At 47.6% G+C, this 12,510-nt stretch overlaps 1 protein-coding gene across 1 annotated transcript in view; it reads right to left on the bottom strand.

Annotated features, from left to right (window-relative positions):
* Positions 1–669: 669 nt before the first annotated feature.
* Positions 670–12,510, bottom strand: part of PAPSS2 (3'-phosphoadenosine 5'-phosphosulfate synthase 2) — a 70,963-nt gene continuing 59,122 nt past the window's right edge. The window contains exons 9-12 of the mRNA XM_077755224.1: positions 6,863–6,998; positions 4,629–4,897; positions 3,085–3,314; positions 670–2,507 (exon numbers count right to left, since the gene is read on the bottom strand). Coding sequence (XP_077611350.1) covers positions 2,366–2,507; positions 3,085–3,314; positions 4,629–4,897; positions 6,863–6,998 — 777 coding nt within the window. The 3' untranslated portion in view covers positions 670–2,365. The remainder of the gene's footprint in view (positions 2,508–3,084; positions 3,315–4,628; positions 4,898–6,862; positions 6,999–12,510) is intronic.

The raw sequence follows: 12,510 nt of genomic DNA, 5'->3' as shown, positions 1-12,510 counted from the left end.
CTGTACTGTCTGGCATCCTCCCTGGGCACCTCTTGTATCTCCGTGTCCTTACACATTTCCTGCCCTACTATGTGCAACTAATTGCCGCTAGGAACAAGTGAGCAGGCTTTGGACAGGAAGAGGGAGATACAAGGAGTGACAGCCTCCAGTGGCTCTTACACCAGTGTTCTACAAAGTGAGGGTCAACAGCAAAATATGCACACAGACTTTGGGTACAGGAGGGAGGCAGCCAGTGAGGGAAAAACCCCCAACTACCAGGTGCCCGGAGGCCACTGAAGTAGGGATGGAAACGTGCCCTTCCTCAGGTGGCTGAGGTTCGAGGAGGTACTGGAGTGGATGAAATAGATACAAAACAATACAAAACTACCTCTCCCCACCCTGGTGGTGGAAATCCCCGGGGACACTTTCAGACCAGGAAGCAAGTTAGAAAAGGGTCAGACCTTCCTGCAGGGACATCCTGAGGGGAGTCCCTAATCTATCAAGTCACCCCCGAACACACCAGGAGCCGTTCACACACACAGCACAGTTTACACAGGGACTCAAACAAGGGCAAACAGACTCTTCATTGCAGAGGGATGCTGCCGTTCCTCTCCGGTTATACAGAGTCACACTGCTCTCGTCAGTCATGGGCCAACCCACACTCAGCGTCACAGGCAGAAAAGACTCCGCTTCCAGTTTGAGAATTTATTAAAATAAAAACAAGGATCACTTGTCCGTAGAAATATAATCATTTGCACTATGTGTGATACTAAGAGCAGAAAAGCAGTTTTAAATATATTTTTAAAATCACAAAACATATCAGTTAAGGCACTACACTCTGTCCCGTGTTTTCAATAAATATGCTGTTGTTTTAAAAAGGCAGTGATGAGTACCTCTGATTATTAAATCAATACAGGCACTATTCTAGTCAAGGCAGTTACGTTTTGCTGTGGCCATTGTATGAAATGTATTCTCAAAAGAGCTCTCATTAGCTAAGATTAGCATTAAAAAAAAAAACTGAGAATATGAAAAAAGTCACAGTTTTCTCTTTCCAGTTTTAAGTCTCTCCCAGAGAGACCCAGGTACACAAGGTACTGTTTCTTCATATATTCTTTAGCAACAAGGAATGATGCATAAAGTACAAAAGATCACCTCCCAAGAAGTAAAGCCATTGGAGGTTAGGTGTCTTGGCACAGCATATGTCTTTGGGAAAGTTTTTCTAAAGTTTTATTTTTTGCAGCCGCACTAAGATCAGCAGCTTTGGGAAAACCCTGGACCTCCTTGTATCCAAGAAGGCTGCTTTGTAAATGCCCTGGTGCAAGGAGTTTGGCTGAGCAACTGAGCAATGTACGGTGCGGACAGAGCACCAGACGGGGAGTCAAGCGGAGGTGTGCCCGTTCAGGGCCCCCGGTACTTCTGAAACGATGCCAGCGGTGCATTTTTTGGGCAGCCTCAGCAGCTCACAGAACATGTGCTATGCAACATCCAGCATGGTCCCCCTGTGAGACCGAAGGGTTGGAAGCCACGTTTTCTGCGGTCTCTTCCCATCCCAGCAGCTCACTAGTCTGATGGTATGAACTGGTTTCGGCCACAGCCTCACTCAGGACATGATGACCACAGCAAAGAGGAGGGAAATTAACCTGTCATGACAACGCCAGATGGTTGGAGCCCAGCATGCAAATCTTTTGGTAAAAGCATGCTTGGCTCTCCAACTGAAAATCGCCCTTTAACTGGACTTCGATTATTCACACAAGACCACTAAGACTTCTTCACGAGACAACAAAACTTTCTCGGCAGAACTAGGTTGCATAGATTAGAGATTAAATGTGCATTTTCACACATTTGGTGTCTCCAAGGCAGGTGAACACCATCGGGCAGCGAGGTTGTACAGGGGGTGAAAGAGGGGCAGGAACCTGGAGGCGAGCCACGCCTCACTTAGGGTGAGGACTTTCTCCCCCCTTAGGTAAGTCATACAGAAGAGGTGGCTCACCTGGTGTATTTTACTACCATGACATTGGGCGAGTGCAGCTTGGCTAGACTTACGCTGGAAAATACACTTTCTACCTTCTGGCGAGGAAACTAGGCACACGCTCAAAGCATCAAGAAATCTGGGACCTGCCAAATCAGATGCAGTAGAGAACACACCTAATTTCATTCTGAAATCATAACAGCATTTCTATCACCTGCTCAGATGTGGTCTTCGGTGTGACTCTCTTTTATATATTATTGAAGTTGACTTTAAATTATACACACAATTTTTAACCTCATCGTAAAACATGAAAAATCAGTCACTGAGAAGCAATTGTGTATCAAGCATCTAATCACAAAAATAGAAAAGGGAATCCAAGAGCACTTCAGGAAGAAACTTCTGGAGCCAGAGGGCATTTTAGTTGTTCTTCTCCAGGGACCGGTAATAATCCGTCAGGACTTTCCACGCTTTGGGAGCCATGAAGCCGTCCGGGGGATTCTCTCCTTCCCGGGCCAGCTTCCTCATCCGGGTCCCTGAGATGAAGTCAAATTCGTTGTGCCTGTCACAGGACAGCAACACAGAACTCAGCGTGGGTGAGGCACATCGACCCTAAATATGCCCGCAGTAGGTCAGAGGGGTGCTTAGACCCTGTTTTTTCTTTCTGTAAAATGCTGCACCTTCTGGAGTGGGCAGTTCACTAGATCTTCGGTAAAGGAACTTGCACAAGAAAGGGCGACTAATGGCAGGTGTGCATTAACATGTCCTGTGTACCTGCTCTGTCTTCTGCTGTCCCGCCTGTGCCTGTGAGCTCTGAATGGGGCGAGGGCACTGTGAGTGCTCACTGAGCTCTTTTCTACACTGGCTTCCTCTCCCTGCATGTGCCAGACAGTTGGTATGTCCCCAGGAAGACATGTTGAAAGAGAGCTATGGATGGACCCTCTAGTGACGTACAAGGCGGCCATGCTACGACTTTATGGGGACACACCATGTGTAGGACCCGGTCTTAGCCTTCAAGGGACTCTCATTCCTATTAGGAGAAGGCAGGGATGCCCTGGAGAGCTTGCAAAGGGCCAGAGCTTTGCCTCCTCATTCTGGTTGAGCAGATGTTGGTTAAAGAATTTTCCTCAGGAACCTACCTTGCTGGATCATAGAAGTCCATGGCTTTCTTGCCTTTGTTGTAGGCAGCCACTCTGAATGGAATGATTTCCACAGAGGTCAGGCCAGGGGCCATGCTCAAGACCTTGCCCCCGTGAGTGGGTTCATACAGGTCTTTCTTGGTCTCAGGGTGGGGCATTCCGGCAGGGTCCCGGCCCACGATGTAGAAGTTGGCCCCTGCAATCATCCGGGACCTACAGTGCCACTGGACCTAGGAGACATCACAGGAGGGAGATGCTGGTCACCACTGGCCAACTCTTGGGTCCCGGTTTACAGAGATGCCTTTATTCTGCTTTAGAAGTAATGCAGTGATAGGATCGCCTAAATAGGTGTAGGAAGTCAGTGGGGTGTCTAAGACCCCAACCTCTTCTTCATGCCTATTTACATGAGGTGGGGTAGGAGCTTTAGACCCAAATCCCCTGCCTGATCCCCCAGCTTCCTAAAACCTTCCTAATCGTGCTCTCCAAACAGGCAGGCAAACCAGGAGCATGGGGGCCTTACTGTTCTACAGAACCATGTGAATCTTACTTCCCAGGCCCTTCCTATTCAGAAATAAATCACAGCTTAAAGGGAATTGCAAATTCCAACATCTCCAATCATCTAATTGCCAATAATGAGCTGATTCTACGCAGGTATCAATTCTAGTTGGACACAAACATTGGAATTTCAAAAGGAACTGTCTTCTCTAAAGCTCCGATAGAACTATGGAGGGTAGAGAAGAGAGCCAGAGGCCAGGCACTTTGATCTGGTTGGAGAGACTTAATTTATTAAACTCGGTTTGGGGCATTCCAAAGGGCTGAGACCCTTACAATTCATCATACTTCCTGCAAACGTGTTCAAACCCACTACAGTGACGGTCCAGTGGGACAAAGAAAATCTCTGTTTGACGGGCTCTCTGTGTTATGATCAAAGGGGACACTGAGCTTTTAGAGACACACTCCCCTTTCTAATGGAGCTGACGGGGAGTGTGTGGTGACTCAGAGTGACTAGAGCTTTGGAAATTGAATGCCAAGCTCGCTATAATTTGCCCAATGACTCTAGTTAAGCTGCACTGTCCTCCTTACCCACATGCCAACCTCCATGTTTTCAGAGGCAGTGTAACAGGCTCGACTTGGTGTTTCTAGCATTTTTACAAACATGAAACGGAAATCTAATGAAGTTGGATAAAGAAGAGAGACCAGGGGGCACCTGGGTGGCTCAGTCAGTTAAGTGGCCAACTTCAGCTCAGGTCATGATCTCACGGCTGGTGATTCAAGCCCCACATCCAGCTCTGGGCTGACAGCTCAGAGCCTGGAGCCTGCTTTGGATTCTGTCTGTCTCTCTCTCTCTCTGCCCCTCCCCTGCTTATGCTCTGTCTCAAAAATAAATATAACATTTTTTTAAATTAAAAATAAAAATAAAAAGACCAGAAGATTCCAGAATCTGCTCATGAGGGAAGAGAGTCCCAGAGCCTCATTCACTCCTCTTAAGTCAAGTCTAAGCCCACATTTCTGAGGCCCACAGCCCTGCCCAGGGAGCAGCTCACCTCCGTGGGGCCGGCGTACAACATCGGGGACGGGAAGATGGCCACGATGGTTGACTTGGGGTCCAGGACGCCTTCCTCGAGCACAGCTGCGTGCTGCTTCATCCGCCAGTCCAGGGGCACATCGTCGTCCTTGGTCCAGCCGCCCAGCGGGTGCAGCAGCAGCACGGGGTGCTTGTAGCCCCTCTCCAGGAGCCGGCGGCGGGTGTCCTGCATCAGCAGAGCGTGGCCGTTGTGGACGGGATTGCGCAGCTGGAAGGCAAACACCGCATCTGGAGAGGGAGAGGAGAAAGGCGAGGTGAAGGAAATGTACACTGTCGCTGTCTGCAAGAACAGACCAGAGGAAATGCAGGGGGAGGGGCTCCCCTCTACTTGCGAGAATCACTTAATAAAGCCAGTTAGACCTTCGATTTTCAAAGAAAGGAAGGAAACATAGCTATGTCTATGGCTTAGAACAATTGCTTTCAAAAATCATCCGGGGGGCGCATGGGGGGCTCAATTGGCTAAGCATTTGACTTTGGCTCAGGTCATGATTTCAGGGTTCGTGGGTTCAAGCCCCGCGTCGGGCTCTGTGCTGCCAGCTCAGAGCCTGGAGCCTGTTTCAGATTCTGTGTCTCTGCCCCTCCTCTCTGCCCCTCCCCTGCTCATATTCTGTCTCTCTCTCTAAACTAAATAAAACATTAAAAAAAAATTATCCAGAGACTCCACCTAGGGCTTCAGGGCTGTTACTCCAAAGGTGCCCACGATCCCAGACCGCGTTCACGGGGCCAGGACACACAGCCACGAAGCCCTAATGGAACAGCCTGACTCAGAAATGAAGACATCTGTGGCCAGAGCCTTTCTGGCCAAGCACAGCTCAGACCAGAGCCGGTGCTAGTTAGTCCTCAGTTTCCCCTCTGTTCCTGTCTCATCCCCAGCATGGGAACCACGACCAACACCCTCTGGGGCCTGGGAAATTTCAATGATCTAAAGACATTAAAAAAAATATTTCACCTTCAACTGTTAAAAAAAAAAATTCTCCAAAACTACTCCACTTGATGATGGGCTCCTGGGGCGCCTGGGTGGCTCAGTCGGTTGAACGTCTGACTCTTGACTTCAGCTCAGGTCGTGATCTCAATATTTTGTGGTCATTTAAGCCCCACATCAGGGTCTGTGCTGACAGTGTGGAGCCTGCTTGGGATTCTCTCTCTCTCTCTGTCCCTCCCTTGCTTGCTCTTTCTCTCAAAATAAATAAATGAAACTTAAATAATGGGCTCCTGAGAGGCTTAATTTTTCCTTCTAGTTATGAAAGAAATACCCATTTTGGGAAACACAGAAAAGCCCGAAACAGGATATAAAAACCACTTACAATCCTATCATGACTTTTTCTCTCTCTTTTTCAAAATATGTAAAGTGAAAATCTTTCTGCCCCTTGGTCTTAACTCAGTCCCCAAGAGGAAGCCACTGTCACCTGTGGTTTGGCGTACATGCGAAAGGACCTTGTCTTCTATACACAGAGGTAGCTCAGGGTTTTAAGAAAAATTTTATTTTGTTTTCCAAAATTATGCTGTACATGTTGTTCTGCAGTTTTGCTTAATAAATACACTTGGGGTATTTTTCTGTGTCAGTGCATATTGTTAACACCTGCAGTTCTTCCAATACATGGATATACTTCAACCTTATAAACTGATTACAGTTTGTACCAATACACATGCTGATAGAGGCTTCCAGCTTTTTAAAACTAAGCACGCCAGGGTGCCTGGGGGGCTCAGTTCGTTAAGCATAAGACTCTTGGTTTTGGCTCAGCTCATGATCTCACGGTTTGTGAGTTCGAGCCCTGCAAAGGTCCTCTGCCCCTCCCCTGCTTGCTTGCTCTCTCTCTCTCTCAAAATAAATAAACTTTAAAAAAAAAAAAAAACCAATGTAAAAAAAATTTTAAGGGGCGCCTGGGTGGCTCAGTCGGTTAAGCATCCGACTTTGGCTCAGGTCATGATCTTACAGTTCGTGAGTTTGAGCCCCACATCGGGTTTTGTGCTGACAGCTCAGAGCCTGGAGCCTGTTTCAGATTCTATGTCTCCCTCTCTCTCTGACCCTCCCCTGTTCTCTCTCTCTCTCTCCCTCAGAAATAAATAAATCATTAAAAAAAGTTTAAAAAAAAATTTTTAAAACAATAAACATGCCAGTTCCTGATATCTTCAATTCTGTGACAGGAGGGTGGCGAGGAGCATTGACAAATGCGCTGGAGCCAGCCTACTCACCGGCATTCATTTCTTTACATTTCTGCTTGAGCTCCAGAGGCGTCAGGCGGTACTGGTCCAGCCCGTCATTCCACCTGATTCTCTCCAGCACCTGCAGGTCTCCACCAACCAGCCAGTCCCCACTTTCCATCACCATCTAGAAAGACCATTGGTAAAGTTGTTGGAGATTAGATTGGCTTCTGTTTTACCCGAAAAAAAAAAAAAACAAAAAACTTTTCTCCTTCTGAGCCGATTTTGTGTTCCAGTTGAAGAGCTGCCTTCAGCTTGCAAGCATTTCTTGCTCAGTCCTGCTCACGCTGTTTGGTCTCTTGGCCCCTTTATACTTTTCAGAATTACTGAGGACCCCCAAAGAGCTTTCACTTATGTGGCTCATATCTATCATATTTTCCATGTTAGAAATTAAAACTGGGAAATTTAGGGGCGCCTGGGTGGCTCAGTCAGTTGGGCGTCCGACTTCGGCTCAGGTCATGATCTCACGGTTCGTGGGTTCGAGCCCCGCGTCGGGCTCTGTGCTGGCGGCTAGCTCAGAGCCTGGAGCCTGCTTCGGATTCTGTGTCTCCCTCTCTTTCTGACCCTCCCCTGCTCACGCTGTCTCTTTCTCTCTCAGAAATACAACATTTAAAAAAAATTTTTCTTAACTGGGAAATTTTAAAAATATTTATAATTTGCTTAAAGTTAACCATATAAACCTACTGCATATTAATATAAGTAACATTTTATTTTTAGTGAAAAATAAATGTTTTCCAAAAAAGAGAGAAATAGGCATTGTTTTACATGTTTGCAAATCTCTTTAATGTCTGATTTGATAGAAGGCAGTGAGGGGTGCCTCAGAGGCTCAGTCGATTAACAATCTGAGTCTTGATTTTGGCTCAGTTCATGATCTCAATGGTTCATGCGTTCAAGCCTCGCATGGAGCCTGCTTGAGATTCTCTCCTTTCTCTGCTTTTCCCTCCCTCCCTCTCAAATAAATAAATTTAAGGAAAAAAAGGAGATGTCCACATTTACTAATATTACCATGGGCCTCATCAGTTTAAGTTTTGGGAAGAGGTCAGACTCGCTGTGGCGAATAAAAGCTTTCCAACATTTTTTGTTTGAATGCTCAGTTTGAAATCATTGGCAACCAATAGATACTCTGTTGTTTTCCTTGAAGTGACGGGCTCACTTTTTTGTTTTTTGGGTTTTTTTTTTCTTTTTTAATATCTGCCAAATGACCAAGTCTGAATAGCCATAGCTTGTCCATCATTCAAACAAAAAGAGCATTCCATGAAAAAGTGGCTGGTTCTGCTCACAGCTCTGGTGCCCGACTGAGCCTCCCCTGAAACAACTGTCGTGCACCCGTGCATGTGGCGGAGCACTTGCGTGCGCTGCCCATCCCAGGACACAGACTTTTTTTAACGTTTTTATTTTTGAGAGAGAGAGAGACAGAGCAAGTGAGTGAGGATGAGTGGGGGAGGGGCAGAGAGAGAGGGACACAGAATCTGAAGCAGGCTCCAGGCTCTGAGCTGTCAGCAGAGATCATGACCTGAGCCGAAGTCAGACGCTCAACCAACCAACTGAGCCACCCAGGCGCGCCGCAAATATATTTTTAGAAAGTCCTACAACCCAACAACAAAGACTAAAAAACCTGCTTTTTTAAATGGGTGAAAGACTTGAATAGACATTTCTCCAGAGAGGATATACAAATGGCCAACGGGATAGGAAAAGACATTCAGCCATCGCTACTCATCAGAAAAATGCAAACCTGACCCCTGTCAGGATGGCTACTGTCAGCAGCAGAAAAGGCTAAGTGCTGGCAACGATGTGGAGAAATCAGACTGTTCGTGCCCTGTTGGTGGGATTGTAAAATGGTGCAGCCACTGTGGAAAACAGTAAGGAGTTTCTTCAAAAAATTAGAACATATAAACTACCACATGATCTACCAATCCAACTTCTGGGCATATTCACAAGAGAACTGAAAGCAAGATCTTGAATAGATTTGCACGCCCGTGTTCATAAAAACACCATTCACAAAAGCCAAGAGGTAGAAGCTGCCCAAGGATCCATCAGCAGAGGCATGGATAAACCATGAAGGTCGTACATACAGACAACAGAGTATTATTTAGCCTTAAAAACGGAGAACAGCCTGTCCTAGGCTACAACATGGATGAACCTTGAAGATATTATGCTAAATGAAATAAGCCATTCGCAGCAAAGATTCATACTCTATCATCCCACTCACAGGAGGCATCTAAAACTAGTCAAATTCATAGAAATAGCAAATAGGAGGGTTGCTACCTGGGAGGGGAGGGGAGTCGTCGTTTGACAGGTATAGAGTTTCAGATTTGCCAAGTGAAAACATTCTGGAACTCCATTTCACAACAAAGTGAATAGCCTTAACACTACTGAATGCTATGCTCAAAAATGCTTAAGATGGTGTTAGGTAACAGGCTTTTGGCATAGATAAATTGAGATTATGACCCGTTTTTTTACTCAGTGCGGATTTCACCGAGGTCACCATTAATACCCTCACTTGTCAAAGTCTCAGTTGAAAAGGTGACTTTGGGAAAGAGTCAGTAAGGAACAGAAAATGGAAACCTTTAGGAAACACCATGTGCACTGTGTCTTACACTATCGATGACCCAACTCTGCCCGCCTGTGGTTGTGGCCTTTCTGTCAGGGCAAAGAAGCCTCAGTGGGCAGGAGCAGTCAGTCTACATCTGCAAGGTCTAGGTCATGACCTGGGCACCTGGGACTCCAGGATTCCCTGCACAGCGAGCCCTGAGCTGGCTCCCAGGAGTCAGAGCGCTTCACCCCCAAGCCTGTCTCTCCAGGGTGAACCCTGCAGCCAGGGCAGTGCTGGCTCTGGAGACTGGCCAAGTGAGGGGAGTCCCTCAGGGGTGTGGCTGGAGCTAAGACACCCAGCCCGGGGTGCCCTCACGGCGTGGGACAAGGCCAAGGATAGAAGAGGAAGGAGGCACCATGTTCTGGTGCAGAATCAAAAAGCTTACCTTGGAATCTGACGACCTGGGTTATTCTCAAGGCATAGTTGTCAAAGAAGGATGGGATGCGTTTTATCTGACAGTTTGTGAGTTAGATATGTAACCTTTAAATACGGTATACAGGCTTCCGTTTGTAGGCTTGCCCCGGGCCCCACAAATGTTAGGGGTGAGCCTGGCATGAGGAGTGGCCATAGGAATGAAAAGGAAAAACAAGCCAGTGTGGGACAGAAGGAAGAAAGTCCGGTGCTCCCCCCTCACAGGAGGGAAGACACCCTCCGGCCTGACGGGACACACGGGGTCAAGGGGTCATCACCCACTTGGAGACATCCAAATCGGGTCACAAGGCGTACCTTCAACTCACACAGGCTGAGTGTCAGCTATATCTCAACAAGGCTGGGGAAAGTAGAAAAACATGACCTTTGTTTTGTCTATAAACCTCAACATGACCCATGTAATGCTGTGATCACTTACAACCCACAACCTTGTAAAGCATGGGTCTCAGTTGCCAAGATGGAGGTTATAGAAAGTCCAACTCCACAATCAGTTAATGATCTCATAACCCTTCCACTGATCAAATTCCATAACTGCTCTTGCACCGTCCAAGGACAATGTGGTCGCCTATAAAGTCAGCAGGAGAGGGCCCAGGAGTAGCGAGATAAAGCTAATGGATTTAAAGCGCCAAGCTGGAAGACGCCAAGGCACCAAGGGTCTGTGTACCCCTGGTTCACATCCCATTGTGGCCAGAGGCTGGAGCTTATAATGACTTGCGTTCCATCTGGGCTCAGGATCTGGGGAACTGGGATACAGTCATGGCTCTCAAAAGAGGGTGATTTTGCCAATATCTGAAGACAATTTTGATTGTCATGATGGGGGTGGGGAAGGGTGTGCTATTGGCATCTAGTGCATTGAGGCCAGAAATGCTACTACATACCAGCATGGCATGGGACAGTCCCTACAGCAGAGAATTATCCAGTCCCAATGTCAATAGTGCTGTGGTTAAGAAACTGGGTAGAAAGGGTGATTTTTCAAGGGATTTGGTTGCATGGCCCCCCCATCTAAACTCGGTGCCGAGGAAAATCACTTAATAAGATATTGTCAAATGTGCTTACCTATGCATTTACTTTCTCTTCATTGCCCCAGTCAGGCTACGGATAAAATTTTGAAAGATTTAACACCCCAAAATCCCTAGGAGTGCAGTAACTCATTCTGGCCACTAGGGGTCCACCCTCTATCGTTCTGCTGGTGAAGGCAACATTGAACTAATCTGGTTCACAAACGAGGCCTGTGTCTATCTGAAAAGCAGTGCTGAAAACTATGCTTTGGGCATTTTTGAGACGGGGAGGGGACACAGGGCATCTCACTCCCCAGGATGGTCCAGCGGGCCCCAGAACTGAGATCCCGCTACCAGACTGGGAGGTTGGGTGTCTCTGCCCAGTCCTCCAGCCCCCAGGCAGGGGAACGCAGCTGCAGAGGTTGTAGACCGGGAGCAGTGAGGAACGGCTGGGGGGGGACTGAGCAGGGCAGTGAAAGGGGAGCTGAGCTAGGCAACAGAAATGCAGAAATGGAGAGCAGGATCCAGAGATCAGCATCAAGAGTCAGAGACACCAAGGCGGTGCACATGGAGAATATACATCCATTTTTGTGCTGTCCATCCGCCTCAGGGAATGCTGGGGCCGCAAGGAGGTCGGAGGGGACAGAGGGGACGAAGGGGACGGGGACATCCTTCATTTGCATACAGAAGAGGCAGAGCTCAAGCGCACACAGTCGTCTCCCAGATGGCAGGACAGGGCACCCAGGACCCCCAGGACCCCCTCCAAACCGACCCGCATGGGCACTGCCTTCAGAGGGACCTACGCTCTGGCTCCACGCAGCCCCCGGCCCTGGAGCTGCCGGAGGCTCCGCGGAGAACGAGACAGACCGAGATGTGGCAGGAGAGTAAGAAGTGACAAACAAGAAGGGCCACTGATTGTTACCAAGACCACAGGTCAGGCCTGGCTTCTAAGAAATCCAGAGCTCCTGGGCCCCTGGGTGGTTCAGTTGGTAAAGCATCTGGCTTCGGCTCAGGTCATGATCTCACAGTTCATGAGTTCGAGCCCTACATCGGGGCTCTGTGCTGACAGTGCAGAGCCTGCTTGAGATTCTCTCTTCCTCTCTCTGTGCCCCCTCCCCTGTGCTCACTTGCTCTCTCTCTCTCTCTCTCTCTCTCTCAAAACAAAAAAGTAAACTTAAAAAAAACAAAAAAGAAATCCTGAGCTCCAAGTGCCAACACATGTTGTAAGGCAAAATGAAAAGAAATAATTGCTTCAAGCTTCTTTAGGTTTTTTTTTGTTTTCTTTTAGTGCTTATCATGTAGATGTGGATGATAGGCCCAGAGATTAGAAATTTCTGAAGTAGGAGGATAAAAGGTCACTATTATTCATTCCTTAGGTCACTGACCAAAGATAGGTTCCCAACCCTGTGCAATTACAATCAGGAAATAAATGAACCACAGGCATGATGAGGCCCAGGACACAGTTCCTGAAATCACTCTCAGTCAGCGTCCAGCCATTTCAAGAACGGTCTGCCAGCCTCTGGGACAGAATCTGTTCAGATGACTTTGAGTTAGATGTGCGTGAAGATTAAAGATGCTTAATCTGCAGGACAGATTGCTGTGTCCAATAAGTGAAAAGC

This window comes from Crocuta crocuta, unplaced genomic scaffold, assembly GCF_008692635.1.
Source record: "Crocuta crocuta isolate KB4526 unplaced genomic scaffold, BGI_CrCroc_1.0 scaffold2, whole genome shotgun sequence".
Lineage (NCBI taxonomy): Eukaryota > Metazoa > Chordata > Mammalia > Carnivora > Hyaenidae > Crocuta > Crocuta crocuta.
The sequence above is the reverse complement of the archived record's forward strand: the minus strand, read 5'-3'. Positions and strand labels throughout refer to the sequence as shown.